General features: G+C 43.3%; 4 protein-coding genes across 7 annotated transcripts; 2 read left to right on the top strand and 2 right to left on the bottom strand.

Annotated features, from left to right (window-relative positions):
- Positions 1–14: 14 nt before the first annotated feature.
- On the bottom strand, positions 15–14,577 carry LOC122616378 (hybrid signal transduction histidine kinase L). Of its 4 annotated transcripts, XM_043791814.1 has the most exons (8): positions 14,065–14,577; positions 10,902–13,739; positions 4,940–5,109; positions 4,760–4,833; positions 1,744–2,273; positions 1,308–1,477; positions 1,167–1,246; positions 15–1,049 (listed from the first exon to the last, which is right to left on the bottom strand). In XM_043791814.1, exons 2-8 carry the CDS (start codon positions 12,153–12,155, stop codon positions 874–876), a joined length of 2,454 nt encoding a protein of 817 aa, XP_043647749.1. In that variant the 5' UTR covers positions 12,156–13,739; positions 14,065–14,577; the 3' UTR covers positions 15–873. The 4 variants fall into 4 exon arrangements, 2 of the variants coding, with proteins under 2 accessions (XP_043647749.1, XP_043647750.1); XR_006325911.1 differs by lacking the exon at positions 15–1,049 and having other exon boundaries at positions 1,824–2,273; positions 14,065–14,573; XR_006325910.1 differs by lacking the exon at positions 15–1,049 and having other exon boundaries at positions 1,829–2,273; positions 14,065–14,573.
- A 350-nt stretch (positions 14,578–14,927) lies between these two features.
- On the top strand, positions 14,928–16,365 carry LOC122615737 (queuine tRNA-ribosyltransferase accessory subunit 2). Its single transcript, XM_043790820.1, has 2 exons — positions 14,928–16,113; positions 16,173–16,365. Exons 1-2 carry the CDS (start codon positions 15,050–15,052, stop codon positions 16,363–16,365), a joined length of 1,257 nt encoding a protein of 418 aa, XP_043646755.1. The 5' UTR covers positions 14,928–15,049.
- A 29-nt stretch (positions 16,366–16,394) lies between these two features.
- On the bottom strand, positions 16,395–17,909 carry LOC122615738 (GDP-D-glucose phosphorylase 1). Its single transcript, XM_043790821.1, has 3 exons — positions 17,410–17,909; positions 16,650–17,355; positions 16,395–16,590 (listed from the first exon to the last, which is right to left on the bottom strand). Exons 1-3 carry the CDS (start codon positions 17,788–17,790, stop codon positions 16,436–16,438), a joined length of 1,242 nt encoding a protein of 413 aa, XP_043646756.1. The 5' UTR covers positions 17,791–17,909; the 3' UTR covers positions 16,395–16,435.
- On the top strand, positions 17,889–19,417 carry LOC122615742 (SAC3 domain-containing protein 1). Its single transcript, XM_043790824.1, has 5 exons — positions 17,889–17,925; positions 18,021–18,155; positions 18,213–18,386; positions 18,447–18,983; positions 19,073–19,417. Exons 2-5 carry the CDS (start codon positions 18,100–18,102, stop codon positions 19,353–19,355), a joined length of 1,050 nt encoding a protein of 349 aa, XP_043646759.1. The 5' UTR covers positions 17,889–17,925; positions 18,021–18,099; the 3' UTR covers positions 19,356–19,417.
- The last annotated feature ends 38 nt before the right edge of the window (positions 19,418–19,455 follow it).

The raw sequence follows: 19,455 nt of genomic DNA, 5'->3' as shown, positions 1-19,455 counted from the left end.
ATATAATTTACAATTGCTATGTTTTGGTTGTATTTCTTTCTGCCTCTTTGCATTTGATTTTTGCGTATATTCACTTTGAATTTGATGCTGCTTGTTGTATATAATATGTATATTGTATATAGGAATATTTAGTTTGTTAATCGTCTGTGCCGCTCGCCAGGTCTATGCTAAAAATTTGTCTCTCGTCTTAACAACTAGGCTCTACAAGTTACTTAGTATGCGTATTTCGGGAACTTTCATTGGGAGGTCTTTGATTTAGTTTTCTCAATTTTGGTGTTTTCACTTATCAACTAAAGGCTACTACTAATGCGGCTCATTGGGGGTCTGGAGATTTGGGAGCGGTTTTATATATGGGGGATATGGCTGGAAGGAAACCGAAGCTAATATGTTTGTATAGTTCTGGCCAGGATTTGGCCATGTGGAAGTGTGCTGCACCCTAAGCGCTATGGCAACTACAGAAATATATTTATGTGTATATATACTCGTAATATGTATATGTTGTATATGGTTACCTTGCGTATAAATATCTGAATTTGGCTTAAACTAATCTTTCTCCTGCCTGTTGCGTGTTGATTTCTGGTTGGCTTAATTGAATTTCATTCGATTAAAGTTAAATTTTGTTAACATTTAGGCTAATTTTACTAGTGTCTGGTATTTTTTCCATCGGAAGAACCCTCTGTTTGTCCCCCCATTTAATTTAGCACTTAGTTTTCAATGATTTCGCACGCGGCGATTAAATTACTCTCATTTTTAGGTTTCGAAGACACAACAGTTACTGGTCCAGTTCCAGGAAGAAGTATATGTATATGTGTGTGTTCTCATCTGCCGATGAGGATTGCAGTTTTCGGATGGGGTTTACGATAATGCCAATTTTTACCGGGGTCCGGTGTAACTGTACTGCAAGCCCGTGTGCGTCAATTCGTTGCATACTTCGCTGCGCTGCGTCGCCGCATTTAGGGCGGCGAAGGCGTGATGGGGGCGTGGCGTGGGCAGGTGTGCTTGGGCATTGTGCTGTCCCGATTCGTAGGCAGTTAGGTCAATGCTGGGGGCTGTAAAATGAAGGATTATACTATTACTCGATGGTACAAATATTTTTACATATTTATATTTGATTACGAATGCAATATAAAAATTGAGTTGAAAATGTAATTAGATTTAGTTATTACCAGCGGCATGCATGCGATTATACAGATTCTTTCGTTTCTTCTTCAACAGAGTGTCCAAATTATAGCCCTCCATGCCCGCTCTGAAAGAAAAACATGAATTTGTAATATATTTTACTCAGATTAGCTCACATATAAACATACTTTTCGGGCCTACCATTGCCCAGGAGCTCCTTGAAGGCGACATAGATCTTGTTTAGCGTCAGATTGGATAGCCCCTGGCCCAGATATCGTACAAATTTAAGTTGTTCACATTTGGATAAAGCGCTCTCGTGGAAGTCCAAAAAGGGTCGATGATCGGATATCTGATATTCCTGTCGAAATGCAAAGGACAAAACGAAAAAATGCGGATATGGAAATGGAAAAGAAATGGTAAAATACATTAAGATCATTCTATGAAAGACGGGCAAGAGTTTTGTTCATTGCACTGGAATTATTGATGAGGATGCAATTTGGATATATGTATCTACATAGATGGAGTGCCAATGTTTCGAACGCCAATTGGGGGGGCCAAAGAACAAAGCTCCGCTAGACTACAGTGGTGCCTCCTTATATCTGCTTTCGATACACTTTTGCTCACATTGCAAAACTTGATGAAGTTTTCGATGAGTATGTACTTTTCATAATTGCTCAGACAATGCTGGCTACTACTCTGTATACCGAACTGTTTCAATAGCTCCTGCTTCTTGGGCGGCAGGCGGCTAATGTGAGTGCAAACCCCATCCTCGATCCGGTGCGTTTCGTGCACATCGAAGTTCTCGTAGATGATGAGCTGCTCCAGAGATCTGGGTGGTGGTCCCAAGGCCGGAAGCGGCGGTGGAGGCAATAGGGCCGGAGGAGCTCCACATCCGTAGCGCGGATCCATGGTCATTGGGTGCTGGTGCTGATGCTGTTGCTGCTGCGCCGTCGATGATGTCACATAGCCCGCTGGCATGGTAACGGCATTGGGGTTAATCACTGATCCTGCCACTGGGTTGCTGCTGCCACTGCTGCTGCTGTTGCTGTTGCTACCGATGTTCATGTTGCTCGTGTTGCTGTTGCTGCTGCTGCCACCGCTGCCGGTGGCAAACTCCAGGGAGCCATCGTTGGCCGCCGCCATGTTCTTGAGGTCTACAAGAGAGAAGTGGAATACCAACACACTCAGGAAGCAGAACTTCAAGGATGTGTAAGATTGGACTTTCATACGAAATCGCCCTTGAGCTCAGAACAAATTTTGAAAAAAAATGTAGTATCAATTAAAATATTTTTCATTAATTTGCAAATATTCTTTAGTTTTTGTACAACACAAAAAGTAAAATAACATGTATACTAACATTTATTAATTTAAAAATAAATACAAATATTTTAAATTAATAAATTCTGTAAAGAAATTAACAGTAGGATTGTAGTTCTTGGTTGTTACATTGTCCGCATATTTTGGAAAAGTTAGATAAAATACCGATTGTGCTTTGCTGAAAATCAAAGGCGATTTTTTATTTGAATCGCATGTTTTCCTTGGCGCTAAATGATCGTTATTTAGATTGCCAAGGTGAAGGAGAACTATAACCATTTAGAGCAGCATTGCATTCGCTTTTCAATTGGAAGCCCCAAGAAATTGAAAGTTCTCCTCTGTATTAATTGGTTTAGCGCAAATGCAGAGGCGCGACGCAGGCAATAAATCTCAAGTAAAAACAACATTCAAATCGATTTTCTTTCAATCGCTTCCTGCTAGGTGTGTATATATATTTTCTGGGTTCGCAAACAATTTCCATATATATCGTATGTTTTGTTTAGTTAGGATTGGTTTTACATTAACATACATATCATTTGTTCCTGGCTTACTAAAATATATATTTATATATTACCATATTAAATAGCATTAGCATGATTTTCTATACTCGTGTTGTTCGTGTTGGTGAGTGTGTAAAAGTGTGATGTTTGTGTGTAAATGTAATAATCTCTTTTCAAGGAATAACATTGCATAGTTTTGGGGTAATGATCGATCGTTGTCCAACAATTACATTTTATCGTCGTCAAACGTAATACAAAATTTGCATAGTTTTATAAAATTTGGCAAAAAGCTTGTGTAAAATTAGTCTAAATAAACGAAACATAAACTAAAAACGAGGAGCACACTAAAAAACTAATATGACGATGCACATCAACGGAAAACTATAATCTAGGACAGGTTGGGAGGATGATGGGGGATGGGCCGAAATCCTGAATCCTCTACCATGTCCTTCTGCAACAGCCTATGCGTGTCAACAGGTGGCGCCACCACCGCTGTCCTTGGCGCCACGCCGACCCCAATCTCACATGGCCGTGGGCGGCAATGCCCCGCCTCCTCCTGCGGATCCAGCGCCTCCTGTTGCTCCACCCGCACCTCCGGCACCAACGCCGACTCCCCCAGCCGTCTGCTGTGCGTTTGGTGGCGGTCCCGGATATCCCATCGCCGCCATATGCTGGACATGTGCGTGGGGATGCGGATAGTAGTGCGGATGATGCTGCTGCGGATGTGGATGACCATGGGCATAGGCAAAGTGATGGGCATGGGGATGACCGTGATGCCCGGGCTGATGGTGCGGATGTGAGTGTGGCGATGGTGGATAGTGATGCGGGTGGGGCAGCTGGGGATGCGAACTGCGCGTTGGCGTTCCAGGCTGCAGGTGATGCGGAAGTGAGTGGGGTAGCGTGTGCGGATGCGAGTGCTGGGCATGCGGATGCGGGTGCGTGTGCGGATGCTGCAACATATGCTGTTGCTGTTGCTGCTGTTGGTGTTGCTGCTGCAGGTGCTGCTGTTGCTGCTGCTGTGGGGTCGTCGGCGTTCCAGCTACTGCTCCTACTGGCATTGTGGGCGTGGCTGGTCTTGTGCGTGGTGCTGTCTGTGCTGGCGTGGCTGTCCCCAGCGCCGATGATGCCGCTGGTGTTGATGTGACCGCCGCTACTGATGCTGCTGCTGCATGTTTCGGTGTTGCAGGTGAGTTGGGTGCCAGCGGATCCTGCTCGGATTGCTGCTGGTGCTGTTGTTGTGGTGTCTGTTTGACCGGTGTGGATGTGGTTGTTGTGCTGGTGTTGTTGTTGGTCTTGTTACTGGTGTTGTTGGTGATGTTGTTGTTGGTATTGTCGCCTAGTGATTGAAAGCGTATGCGTTGGAAAAAGAAGGAGAAAGAGGAAACACAAGCAAATTGAAGTCAAAAATTAAAATTGTTTTCTTTCTGTTTTTTTTTTGATCGCGCGCAGACAAAATTTAATAGTTTACGAAATTTTGCAAAAATAGGCAGGTCGAATAGTAGGTAGTTTTCTTATAATTTTAATACGAAGAAGACGAAACAGAAAATGCACGAAATAGAAATAGAAATGAGAAGTGCAAAAGTAGAAAAATCATAAAAAATGAATGTAAGCACTTCTAGTTTCGAGTGTATTTTTAAAATTTAGCACATTCGCCTCTCGGCTTTCATGTCTCGTTTTTTTTTTTGATTAATTTTCCTCTGCCTGAATACATTTTCGGTTGATGCTGCCTTCTGCTGCATTTGCACTACACGGAAATCGGGGATGGCGGAGTTGGGTGTTCTAGGGGGATATATCTACATCTATATTTAGATATAGATTCCACTTACCAGCTGTTGTGTTGGCCAGGAAGCGCTTGGTTTTGTCGAGTATATAAGGCAGATTGTAGCCATCCTTCGTGTAGCTGCAAAGAAGGACATTCATCAATTATAATAGCATGCTTTTAGGCTACTCCAAGTTCGGCAGGATACTCAATTATCGAGAGACATGACGATGATGATGATACTCACATTTCCGTGCGTTTGGTGCAGAACAGATTCTTAAAATTGCTATAAATGCAGAAGAGTGTAAACGTCGGCAGCCCCTGGCCCAGATATCGAGCGAATTTGATCTGCTCGGGTTTATTCAAACCGCACTGATTCAGTGACAGCCATGGCCTGTGGTCCTTGATGTCGTATTCCTTTTGGGGATAGTTTAAAAATGGGTACATTTAGTATAAAGCATATGTGCCATTTTCGCCCCAAGTAAGACCAACATTATAGTTAAATATAGTGCAACATGTGTTCAAACTGTATAAGTTGAACAAGAGGCAGACTTTTTACGACTTTGAAAGATGTGCTGTACACCTTCTTCATTTCTAAGCATTTAAATATAATTCAAGTTTCCCTTGTAGTTTATTTAAAAATTCCATTAAAAACTAATTGAAACCCAGCTGTGCCCTTCGTCTAAAATTTCAGATAGCGAAGTAGTAATGCATTTTAATTAGATGAAAATTAAATTAAAAATCCAACTGTAGTAAAGTGAAGTAATTTTCCAGACATACCGGTTTTACTGGTTGGTAAACCCCCGCCCCTAAACACCCTTCCATTAGTTTTTAAACCAGCTTACACCTTTCATGTAGGAACCCACCCCCCATTCCACCACTTTTAGCATAATTTTCTCGACTTTTAGGCTGTTTTTCCACGTAGAGGTATGTGTTGGGGGGATGTATATTCATTGACGTCAAATTCTATGGCTGCACATATGTATTTGCCTTACATAATGTACTTTCTCTATATGTTCAGGAAAAACCAAAACCAACCCGACCCGACCCGCTCACCCCCAAAAACCCATACACATGCGAGCGAAAACTTTGCCCACTACTAATCAAAACTTATAATTCGTGTACAACGCAAAAGTTTAAAACGAAAATTTTACACAAAAGCCAAAAACTTGCAAAGGACGACGGTTGGGTTGGGTGGAAAAACGGGCGGAGGGTGGCGACGGGGACTGAATAGCATGCCAAAGCAAAAGCTCCCATACACACACACACAGACATTGGCTCACACACTCACACCCTTACAATGTATATTTTATAGTGTAAAAATATAGAATAGGGCGAAGCGAAAAAGGAAGCAGAAAAGGCAGCAAAGCAAACCCAAATAGAAAAGCAAACAACATTTTCAATGAAGCCATTTTGGCTCAAAAAGGGGGTTTGGGGGTTATTTGCAAAGGCCCCCGGTTCCAAAAGGGTTACCATGAAAGCCCCTCTGTCTGTGTGTGTATGTGTGTGTCTGTGTTTGGTGAGTGTGTATGTGATAGCTAGATGGTAGGCTTAATGGAGGACTGTGTGAGTGCGAGTCTTCGGCAGCGCAGAGAGTTCAGTTCCGTTCGTCGTCGGAACTTATCAACATCCTCATAATCAGGGTTTCCACCATCACCCCAAACCCAACCTCCACCCAGGGTTTCCACCCACACCCACCCCCAAAAAGGTCCTCTCACACATGCGAATTGCTGACTGTGCTGCTGTACGTCTCACTGATTGTGGATGTGTGTGCGTGTGTGTGCATACATTTTCGGTTTTGATTATGTTAAAAATCAATAGAGCAAAAAAGGAGTGACATGCCGTGTCTTGCTTTTTTGGGCGAATAGTAAGCGAAAACTTTAAACCCCTGTCCAAAAGCAGGAAAACACTGGCTGACAGCCACTCCACACACTCTCTTACTCTTATTTGCTTCTCTTATTTTCCAGCGCTGACAGGCAGCCGACACCTGGCCACTTCTCCAGGTGTCTCATTAACAATCAACTATGCGGAGGCGTTGGGGCTTAAAGGGGTGTGGCATACATGGTGGTTGCTGGACTGTTGCTGCTGTCAAGTGGTGCGCCCCCTTCGGCTACACCGCTCATGGCCACTCAACTGTTTCACAGTCAACAAGCAAAAAATAACGATACTTCAAGTTTTTCCAACTATGAGATACCCTATATTTGGGTTTATTCGAAATCTTTCATTCGGTATTTTAAATTTATTCATTTACTATAATATATCAAATCTTTATATTATCCATTACCTATAGTAGGGCCTAACAATGTTGGTGGATTTAAAATGAAGGAATACGATTGTTTTAAAATGTTCTCCTTTTTTGTTGCCTACTTTTTAGAGTTAGCTGTAAGGATAATACAACTTTTGAGCCTGTATGTTTAATCCATAAGTTCTTCATCGGATATTTAGAAACAATGGTTGTAAATTACCTGACCAACATAAAGATAACAACTTTTAGGTTTTATGTTTGATATGAAAGTTATGTTCTCAGAAACAAGCGACTTGAATTGAAAATAGAGTTTTAAAAAAGTTTAGCGCGCTTTCGAAGATGTGGTTTAAGCACAGACTCAAGACCGACTAAACCAGGTATATCGGTGTATATATTACCTAATTACAGTATACTCTAGTAATTTACCTCTAAAGGTTTACAAGTAAAGAAAAACACAAATATAACCGGGAAGAGTGGAATGAAAGCAGTGGCAATGTGTTGCGGTATTTTGTTCTTGCTTTCGCTGCTGTTTTCCGTTTCTGTTTTTATTGCGTCTCCTTGTGTACGTTTTTTGTTTTCTGTTTTTGTTTGTTTCTTTTTTCCCGTTTTTTTGTGTTTTTTTTTTGCAAACTTATTGGCAGACATGGTTTGTGTTTGTGCGTGACGTAGTGTACGTGAGTGTGTGTGTGTGCGGGTGTCTGCGAGCATTTGGGGCGTTTGCACTTGTGTGTTTGTGTGTGGCGGGATTGCGGTTGTTGTCTGTGGTGTGATGCGGTTTGTTGTTGTTTGTATTGAGACAAGTGTGAATTGTTTTCCTTTCTCCTGCAGTTGTTGTTGTTGTTGTGGTTGTTGCTTGTGCGTGCCGAGAAACAACAAGAGCAACAAAAGCCAAATGTTTGACTGTTGCTGCCATGATTTTTTGATTCCTTTTGCAAGGGCTTGCGTCGTGTGCGTTAATGTGTGTGCGCGTGTGTGTAAGTGGGGGAAATTTTCACACTTTCACTCTTTGGTGCGTGTGCTGCCCGTTCGACGAGTTTTTTTTGTTAAAGGGTTAAGGGTTACAGCTTTCGACACCCTCTGCTTTGCTTTGTTTTGCTCACACCCGCCGTTCTCCACCTTTTCATTAGGCAACTAATTTGGGGTTTTTTAATTAAGGTGAACCCGTTCTAAATGCGCTCTAAATTCCGGAAAAATGGCCCCACACCACACTAATTTAATGTGGTGTGAGTGGCCCCGAAAGGCGACAAAACGTTGCACAAAAGCTAAATATTTGATGTGTGCGTTAGAATTATACAAACTCATGTACATATGTGCGCCTGCATATATATTATACATATATGCATACAAACATACATACGCGTCCAAAGCCCTGTATATAGACATCATATGCGGCAAGTACAGTTCTATCGGCATGTGCCCGCATACATATGTATAATTTAAAATTATAATCAATGCCCCATATGTGCGCCTGCTTTCATACGTGAGTGTGAGTGTGTGTGCGCGTAAATTGTGCGAAGCCGAGACATTGTACCTGCCCGAGCGCCACCCACATTTCGCCCAACCACCCACCCACAACACCGCACCCGTTTCTCATCCACATCCACTAAGCTGTCCTTCCACACACACACACTCGGCCGCAAAGTTGGGCAAAACCGAGTGCACTTGTGTGGGTGAGCTGACTGCATGCGCACTTAGTAGCCTTCAACGACGCCGCTGGGCGACACACACATCCACAGCCTCAGCTACAGTCAAGCTTCCTAAGCTACACACTTTCTAAATTACTATTCATCCAATTAAAGCCAGCCTTCTGTTATTTGTCAGAGCAAAATGTAGTATATATGACCCTAAGTTCCAATAAAAACCATTAAATGGTAGTTCGGAGTTTGCTTTTTTTTTACATTATATAATTGATATGCAAATATTTATGAATTCAGAATTATTTCCTTAAAATAAATTTGTTTAATTAAAACCTTTTAAATTGTTGTTTTATATGGATAATTTAACTTCCAGTTAATATTCTACTGACTTTAGCTTCCAAAAGGATGACCTTAGCATTTGCTCTAACTACATTTATTAAATTGAAATCAAATATTTATAGGCAAGTTATACTGTACTAATGGTCGCTCCGATAGAGACATGTATAAAATGTGCTGATAAAATACAGACACACTCGCACACATGCAAGACGAAATCGAGAGAGTCGGAAAAGGAAAAGGACATGCCCAAGCAGCTAGCGGACAGTCCGATGTCTCCCCATTTCTCCATCCCCCATATTCCCCCCTCACCCCTCTAAGTAACTTGATGATTGTATGTGTGAAAGCAAGGAGTGGAAGCCAAAGAATTCAAGGGAGCAGCAGAATAAGACGAAGGACGAGCAGGAGAAGAAGAAGAATAAGAGGGTGGGGGGACAACACACAATTACTCAATAGCAAGCTTTTGGGGGTGGCTCACACCCACACTCAAAGCCAGAACTACACACACTTTGGTAGTTCAGCCTTCAAGTAAGTTTTGAATTGAGGAAATTAAGGCGAGAGGGAGAGCGGGTAGAGAGAAAGTGGGAGCCAGGAGAGAGCAGCTACCGCAAAAATGAGAGAGCGCAACAATTTTGAGTTAGGGAGCCAAGTAGGTAAAGTAAAAGAGAGAGCGTCTTAGAACTAAAATGTTGTAATAGAGGGGGGTTTTTTGGGCTTCCCTTCTGTCGTTTCGCCTCCATCGTAATTTCTCCGCCCCACAGTAGTTGTTGTTCTTGCTTTTGTTGTATTATGCCATCAATGCCATTTTGTACATAGTTTTGGAGAATGTATGTCTGTGTGCGTGAGCTTAGGAGAGAGAGATGCGGGGGGATGCGATGGGTGGCCAACAAATCTAGATGTGACTCTGTCTGTGTGTTTGTGATAAAGCGGAGCGTAATGAGCGTGGTGAGTGTTTGGGGTTGACTGCCATAGTGTTGAAAAGGGCGCCAAACGTGTCTGCGTATGTGTGTTTGCTCGGGTGGCTTTCCGGGGGGTTTGTGGTGGTGGTGGAAAGTGGGGATTTAACCCCCCCGCATGTATAGGTGTTTAGAACTTACACATACGCACATACATACATTGAGCACACATGATTACAGTTGTATGCTGAATTTGTGGTTGGCTGCAGTCGACGTCGACTGCGCCGCCGGCATCACTGGTCCTGTTATTACAATTTATAATGACATTTGTGTGAGTGGGGGGCAAACGGAATCCCGAATGCGTGTGTGAGTGCGGGTGGAATTACAGCAGTGTGTGTGATATAGGATATAGATAGGGTGCATGTTTATATTATGAATATCCCAATTGGTATGTACTTTATTTATATAGGGTGCGGGTGCACCGAAAAATGTATTACATTTTAGTTTAGGCAAAGTAATACACATTCCTAGCCTTCTAATCGATACGTTATAGAAATGGCAATCAAGAACTACTTTATGAAAGTTACCTTCAATATAAATGTTCTATAAAATGTACTTTTGCGAGCTACATCACCAAGATAGTATAAGTTAGATAAGACGAGTGATAAATTGACCTTTAATTTAGGCCTTCAATTGAGTAACTTATCAGTAGTTTCTTCTTATCAAATCATATTGTATTGACCCCCAGTCTATATGGGTGTATGTACATTTATACCTGAATTTCAGTCATTTGGGTGATATTAAACCTAAAAATTCAAACTTTTGAAGTGAATATGTACTTCCTCATCAAATTCCTTCTAAAGGAAACACATGTATTCCCCACAGTCAACCCCAATTAGACCATCTAGCCCCGTTCCCGACCATCATTACTAATAAATATCTAATTCATACATATGTGCAAATTACATATGGAAATGGACAGCGCGCGGAGAGCGTTGAAATATTCACACACAAGGGACAAGAGAAATTTGACTCGCTAACACCCCGAAAACATCTGAAACCCAACCCCTTTTGATTTTGGAAAGCGTAACTCACCTCGCAGAACTTGATGAAGTTCTCCACCACAATCGATTTGTCCGTCAGCGTCATCTGGCCGGTGAACCGAACTCCCAGTTGCTTCAGCGTATCCTTCTTTTTCGATGGCAGCTTGTTCATGTGTTGGAAGATGCCCTCTTCCACTTTGTGCGATGGATGTACATCGAAGTTCTCCTTGATCACAAAGCTTCCAAGAAGTTTCGGGGCATGCGAGGATGAGGAGGCCGTGGAGGAGGAGCAACTGGCGCCAGTTAACAATCCTCCGAATTCCCCCGCACTTCCGCAGGCCGCTCCTTCGGATGAGGTGTTCGAATTGGAGGCATTGAGGTGCGAATTGGGAAATGCTAGCATTTCCAACGAAGATTCATTCGAATTGGACGATCCGTTGGAGGCAATGTGCTGTAGGTCAAAGATAGTCTGTTTTGAATCGTGATCGAAGACATCCAGTGCGGAGGAGCTGGTGTCCACCAGACTATTGGAAGCCCGCGAAACGGAAGACAACAAAGCTGCCACTTTGCGGGAGGCAGATCGTGATTTCTGTGAGGTGCTAGTATCCAGATCGATCAGACCACCGGCCACGGGCGACTGGGCAGGCGGTGGTGGTGTGGCGCCTGCTGGGACACCCGATTTACCACTGACCGGCTTTTCCGGACAGGAGCTAGTTTCGCTGGCGCTGCTCGGTGTGCTGGGCGTAAAATCCGTGGAGTGCCGCAGATATTTGATAAACTCAAAGGATCCATCGAAGTGCTGGGGCACTGAGCCCGCTGCAGAGGCGGTGGATTGATGGCCATTGGGCGTGGCCACCGCAGTGGGCCAGCGATTGCTCGGGGGGGTGGCGGCGAGGGCTGTTGATCCGGCTGCTCCTGCGATTCCTGGAGTCGAAGTCGTTGCTGCTGATGCGCTAGCTTCAACGCTGGCAGAGGCTGAGGCAGCGGCGGAAGCATAGTGTGCGGGATTAACAGAACTACCTGAGTTGACGGAGGAGGAGTTTTCACGCTGCGGCGTTGACGTTGCCTCGTAATTGGGAAAATCCGCTGCTGCTGTCGCTGAACTGCCATTGGGTAAATGTGTGTGAGAATACTGCTGATGCTGTTGCTGCTGTTGCGTCGCCGCGCCTGCGCCGCAGCCAAACACTTGAAATTCCTCGAAATTAGTGCATTTGAGCTCGCCATTGCTCAAGTACTTGGAAAACTCTGAAGGATCGTTGAGCGAGTTGAGGAAGAAGGAGCTAAAGTTGCTCGATATGCAGGACATTTTGTTCAATTGTTGTATTTTTATTGTGTTATTTGTTGTTCTCCTTTTTTGTGTAATACTGTACGTTATAATTTATTTAAAGCTTAAAATGGCACATGCGATATTTCGAAATTTTCTCTCGTTTTTCTCGTTTTGCTGCTGCTTTTGCGGTTCATATTTTATTACAATTTTCCACACACTCACATCGAGGAAAAACACATGTGTGTGGGCCTCTCCCGCTTGTGTGTATATATGTATAAATTTTTCTTATTATAGCAAAGTGTAATTTATTATTCTTATTGCTCGTTCGCGCATTGCCTTTCGCTCCTTGAAAAAAGGCCTTTTCCACCGTATGTGGTCGCTTCTAGTTGTTGTTTTTGTTGCTGCTGCTGTTGTTGTTGTTGGCGCTCACACACGTACCAATACACATGAAACAAAGAGCCTGGAAATAGGCGCTTTTTGAAACTGGTCTGGTCGGTCTCTTTTGGGGCCTGTCTTTTTGCCTATTTTATTATTATTATTATTACTTGGCCTTTTTGCACTATTTCACTTCCTTTTCGGCCGTACGTTCGCGCCCACTTACACAAAGACAGGCGGTAGGCTCACAGACACACACGCACACAACACCACACAGTCACATACAGCGAGGCGCGGTCGGCAGCGGCGTTGCTTTTTCCGTCTTCCCTCTGCTTTATGTTTTCGTTTTTCTCGCTCGCCTTTACTTTCAAAACAAATGCCGCTAGTGCTTCTGCTTCCATACGGAAAAACGGAAAATCTTATCGTTGTTGCTGTTGTTGTTACAGTCGTTGCAGAGTGTTTCCACCGCCGTGAGAAAACACAACATCGCCGCAACGCACACGAAAGAAAAATGAGCGAAAAACATGCAAGCGCTGCGACGACTATTTGTGCTCTGCCGGCGTCGCCGCTATTGCTTTCACGAGCTCTCTCTTGCTCTCTCTGTTACTGTGTTTATGGCAAGTCCTTTTCTAGTTCATGTATTTTTAATTTCATGAACTGCATTACGCATAACCAAAATGGTTTTTGGTTTATTTATTTATTTTTTTTGTTTTAAATTTATAGCTCAGTCAATGAACTAAGTGCATAAAATAATCAATAAAGGTATTTCCTGGTAAATTTCAAAATTAATTGATATATTTTTGTTCTTTTCATTGCATTAACTTAATTATATCGGCTTTAGTGAAAATTCCTGAAATCATGGAATTCTCCGCATAAACACAGTTACTCTCTCAAAATCTCGCATTCTCTCGTTTTTCTCGTCGTGTGAGAGTGTAATCAGTTGTAGGTGTTTGTAGTTGTTGCAGTTGTTGCTGCGCTAGGAAACGTGTATTTCTTCCTGCGCCATGCTAACCCTTTCCATATAAACCTGATTTAATCTTTGATTATTGTGCTCTCGCTGGGGGATTATGGCTGCCATTCGTTGTTGCTGGCTTTGCTATTTTTGAAAATTCCACTAAATTATCCGTTGTGCTGTCTGCTCGCTCTCTCTCAACCGTCCTTGTAGTTGTTGCTATTGTGCGTTTTTGGGCAGGTAAAACAGTTCATTTGCGTAGGGTTGCCACATCGTTCGGCGTTCCGCAGGACCACCTGGAATGCACATAAATGTTAAGTTTTATTGCCGTTTTTACAGTTCCTTCACATTTACGACTGCCTTTGAGTCGTAAAACACGTGAACAGGTAGCGATCTGCTCAAGGCCACAGCTGTGCGGGAGATTGGCAACCCTGGTGGGCAGGAGATTTTAAAACTTATAGTGGAAATGTTCTAGCTCAAGGAATTTTTATAGCCGATTTGTTTGAGTAAATGTATGTACATAATTTCAGCGGCAAGCGCTGTTAATTATAAATACAACGGCGGCCGCAAGGAAGTCATCAATTTAAAAAGCTGTCTCTGCATTATTGTTATTCTAATTACCTCTTTCGCTGCTGATGCTTTTGGCACAATTTCATTTTTGAATTCAAACAAATTTATTATAAAAGTGTTTGTACGAGGGGAGCTTATAAATAACAGAACTAATTTAATGGGCTTTCACACGCGGTTAGCCAATTTACATGTCTATACATGCCAGCACACACATGCACGCGCATACACATGTATGTACATATGCGAGTAATTTTTCAATTAATTTTAATTATAAACTTAATTAGGAAATCAATGAACGACGCGAACGGAACACACACGCACACACTTTATCGCTGTGCGACGGAGACAGCGAACATCCGATTGCACACACAACTAAAACAATGACAACAATTTCCATCAAGTGCTCTGCGCATACAACATAAAACCATTCACTCAACGCCAGTGGAGCTCCAAAAAGCGAACAAGCCCCCAAAAGCGAACTGAAGCGCGCGTTGAAAAGCGAACACGCCGAAAAGTCGAAATCAACTGAGCAGCAGTGGGGGAAACACAACGCAAGCGAGGAGAATAGGGGCGCCAACCTGGGAGGGTTGCCAGATCGTCGACACCGTAAACTTTGCTCTTCCTTATTATTGGGTAGTTCTCTCCTAACTTGAATTTTGTCGTTAACGTAATTTTTCGGTTTTAGCTGACATTTTCCTAAAATTAATACAATACAATCAACGAGGATTTAAAATTGTGTTTTGAAGAATCATTTAAATAACTTTATTTAAAAATAAATAAAATTCAAAACAGAAGTTACCCTTCTATCGAACCCTGAAACAAAACAATTATAGATAAATCTTAAAACTAGACGACAGGTTTCATTCGACGCTTTTTCAATATAGAAATTAAATTAAGTCAAAATGTCAGCACACTTAGCTATAGATAAATGGAAACAGCCGAGTCGCCATCTCTAATAGTTATCGTTATCGGTGACCGCTCGAAACGTGCGGTTGGTAATTCTTCATTCCAAAGATAAAAACAAGCCCGAGCCGGAATGAAATTTGCGATCGAAAGCATTAGCAAGAATTCCGGGCGGCTCGGTCAACTGCGAATCAAGGATGGAGGACCCGAGTTCAAGACTCCCCTTCTTTTGCAGACGACTAAGGGCGGAAGCATTCCGTGGCTAAGTGCGGATGTTTTCGAGAGTCATGTCAGCCAGAAGCCACAGGTGCTCCAATTCACTCTGTCCACAATGGACCACATGACCGAGGCACTTACACATTGGAACAGTGGTGGAGGTCGCGGACTAAGCGACTACGTGGGACTACCAGGACATCTAAACATTCTCATGTTACGAGATCCTTGTGAAACAACGCCTTCCGGAGGCAACGATCGGGATATACTGCCACTGTTTACGAGAAGGGGCAAGGAATCGCTCTCTTCAGAACGCTACATGGAAATGGTAGCAAGTTTTAAGCCGGACATCTATGAGGGACTCTGCGATGCGGACACAAATTTGGAGAGTGCCAAGAAGCGGGTTCAGAAATCGGTTGACAGGACAGAGAAGTTTATGCATTACATCTACGAGCACCGGGGCAAGGTGAATTCCACTCTGCTAGCTCCCATTGTGGGCGGATACAACACCTTTGCCCGGACGCAGTCCATTAGACATGCCCGGGATCAGCCAGCGAGCAGCTATGGAGGTTACATCTTCGAGGGATTCCACACGAATGGTCTATCGGCGACCACTTTGGATACTTCCAAACTACTGCCAATAGTACAACACTGCGTCAAGCAGTTGGAGGAGGACAAGCCTAGAATAATGCCGGGTGCCTACACTCCTCTAACCATTCTAGAACTCATCCGCCAGGGAATTGATGTGTTTGACTCTTCCTACGTATACTTGGCTTCTCTGAACTTCAAGGCTTTGACATTTAGTTTTGTCCAGGATGCAGTGGAAAATGCACCATTTTTGGACATAACCGATGAAGCTATCAAGGAGGATTTTAGTCCGCCGCTGAGCAACTGTAGTTGCTTGACTTGCCAGAAACACACGCGTGCTTACCTTCACCACCTGTACAAGACCAACGAACTGCTTGGTCCCATATTACTAATTGTGTAAGTGATGTTTGTTATTTAATTTCGTATTCCTTTTATAAATCTTTCTATTCTTTCAGTCACAACCTATATCACTACATGGCTTTCTTTGAGAAAATTCGTGAGAGTGTGGCTAGAGATGAGCTTCCACAGCTGACGGAGCTTGTAAGAAATCAGAATGGCAAGACACATGTGGATTATTCCATTGCTGCCAACACCAAAGTAATTAGCAAGGCGACCATGGGGAAAGGATTCGCAGCAGCAGCAGTATGACGACATGAGCATCCAATTAAACACTAAAGTTAGTCTAGGTAGAAGCCTCTGATTATTTATTTTCGGTGTTTCATATCGTCAATGGTTGGTCCCAAAGAGTGAGATCTTGTGATCCATCGACAATATTCGTAATTTCCTCGTACACAGCTTTTGGGGCATTGCCAGTAATTGTTCGGATCCTAAAGAGCACCTGAAGTTCCGTAAGATTCTCCATTTTATCAGCATCTGTTAACGAAGATAGAACCTTTAGTTCAGAAACAAAGTTTTATAGAGCGATTTATCACCTGGCAACGGAATGTAACCAGCCAACTCGCAGAATCCGACATTAAAGTCGGCCAAATCCTTGTTTACGCAGTACTCAGAGCGGGCAAATACGAATACCTTAAGATTACCACTTTGTCCGGGTCTCCGATCTTGCGTGAGGAACAGATTGTGTGGCATATTATTCCTACACATCCACATGGCAAGCATGTAGAGCTGGTCCACTTTCTCCGCCACCTGTTCTTCACTATCATTTTCGTTGAATACTATACATATTCCTTCCGTGGGCGCCCGCCGGCTTAAACGATAGACATATCCACCGGCCAGCTCATCCAAAGGAGCTTGGTCTATATATAAATCCTGTGGCATGTGAAGAAGGTGGAAGTGAAGGTGATTTACAGAGGCCAACGCTCCAGGACTATTATAACCCATGCGCATGTCCTTGTCGTCGATGCTTCGCATGAAGGTAATGCAAAACTGAAGAGCGTCACGGGTAATCCGTTGGACATGGTTTTTTCCCACTTCCGGGCAGATCAACGTATGATATTTGGTGATTGGGCTCTTGTTTATGATCATCTGAACTTCGGGACTGCCGTGCGCATCATCAATGGTCATGATGACCTCCTGGGCTTTGACTTTGTTGAAATTAAACAGCATGTGCTTAAAGGTGGGATTGAGGCTCTCGATGGTCTGGGGTCGGCGGCGCTTAAGGTTTCGATCTGCATTAAGCTGGAGGTGAAGGGTCAATAAATCTATTGCAGAGAACAAGAATATGCCACACACCTCTGTATAGAAGCCCCAGTATCCTGGTATTTTTCGGTTCTGAGGCGATTTTTGTAATTGATAGGAAAACAACCCGGGAACATTGTGCAGCTGGTCCCACCGCACCTTCATGGCGTTGAGATAGAGCTGCGCCCTTCCCTCCAGACTCGTCTCGTACTTAACCTTGCTCATGGTTCGCCTGCGGCCAGGTCGCTTCACGTCCTGGTCATCTTTTTGCGTGCAATCCGCGGATCGAAAGATTACCAGCGGCATCAGAGTTGCAACCTTCAGGGAAAACCTGTTGCTAAAGCCGGCTTTAAGAAAACTTTTAAAATGGGCGCTGTATTTTCGGGCAGCATATCGGTTGAATCGCAGAAAGGCTGCGAAATGCCGCGAAAACATTTCGTTTTGAGCTGGCCGAGTAAAAACGAACTGAAAATTTAGTACAATTTTGAAGCCCCGACAACCTGACAACCCAGACCGCCCGGACAGCTGATTGCTGACTTCAGCGGCGTGGCAAGAGGGTTTAAAAATCAAGTCAGTTTAAGTTCGTTCAAAGAATTTGGCAATTATTATTAACTAGCTTTAAAATGTTGAATAACATTTTTTATTTCTTGAACCCCTTTGAAAAGGTTGTGCTACGCCTATGATCTACGAAACCTTCATCCCTGGTTTGCTGGTGCTGGTGGAATTGGTGGCATTCATCAACAAATGGCCCAAGTTCGAGGATCCTGCGAAAGTTTCTGTCCCGATGGGGAGGCGAAAATGTATGTAAATGATCTTTAACCCAAATATAATAAAATAACGTGGTTTAATACATTTAGGCGTGTTCGCGAGAAGCTTTTACACTACTTCGAGCTGAAGAATGGTCAGAAGAACACACCAGGTGTCCTGGTAAAGGAGTTTACACGCTCAGCTGCCGATGTCAAGATGCCCCTGCCAAAGGAAATGCGCACAGAAGCGGCATTGACCAAAACTGTGGAATATCTGCTCAAGGAGCAAGTATTTTGGGCGCTTAAAAACCAAAAACATAAAACTGATAATTAAATACTTTGCAGCATAATACTGGACACACGAAAGCCGTATAACGTGGCTTACGACTTCATATTCGATCGACTGAGGGCGGTGCGTCGGGAGATCGTTATCCAGATGTACGATGCCCGTCGGAAGATCTGCCTGTTGGAACCTATTGTAATGTTCCTGGCCTATAGTCGATATCGCTTGTGTGAGGAACCCATAGAGAAGTTCGATCCCAAGATATGCAATCAGCATTTGCAAGAGTGCCTCACGGGAGTGCTTTGCTGTTACGAAGAACTGGGGGACCTCGAATCCTTTAAAGAACAAAGCATTCGTGAGCTTGAGCGGCGCAGCTTTATAGAGAGCCTTTATCAAGTGTTTAATCTGGGTTCTCCCGAGTCCCTTACACGCGCCCTTACCTTACCGGATTATGTGCGTCAGGATGCGACGTTTAAGCTGTGTTTTGACATCTGTTTGGCCTTTCAACAGGGCAATTTGTATAGAGTGCTCATGGGCTTGCCACAATTGCCGCACATTCTGTGTGCCGTAGCAGCCACCAAGTTGCAGGCGATAAGAAGGTACTATACAACAATTTATATTGGTTGTCTTATTGATATGATGTATTCCTAATGTACATACATATGTATATACAAACTTATATTTGCAGAACCTTGCTACAGATTTTCACGCATGCCTACAACAACAAACAGCTAACGGTGCCGGTTCCTTACTTGTTGCGTTTACTGCTGTTCGATGGTCCGCAAGGACTTCAGGACCAATGTCGGCATTATAATATATCCTTAACAGCGGATAGGAAGGCGGTGCATTTTAATAAGACTGATTTTAACCACAATGCAGAGATATTAAAGCCCCAAGAAGAGCGCTTTGTGGAGTCGAGGCTGAAGCGTATTTATATTCCAGAAGTTCTATTGCTAAAGAAATTTAACTAGTTATTTAAGAGTAAGCAGTTGTAAATAGTTCAAAACAATAGTGAAGCCATGGAGATAAATTATTTATTGTTATTGCGCATTTGTTTTCTTGCCGGGTGGC

This window comes from Drosophila teissieri, chromosome 3L (assembly GCF_016746235.2).
Source record: "Drosophila teissieri strain GT53w chromosome 3L, Prin_Dtei_1.1, whole genome shotgun sequence".
In the NCBI taxonomy this organism is placed as follows: domain Eukaryota; kingdom Metazoa; phylum Arthropoda; class Insecta; order Diptera; family Drosophilidae; genus Drosophila; species Drosophila teissieri.
The sequence above is the reverse complement of the archived record's forward strand: the minus strand, read 5'-3'. Positions and strand labels throughout refer to the sequence as shown.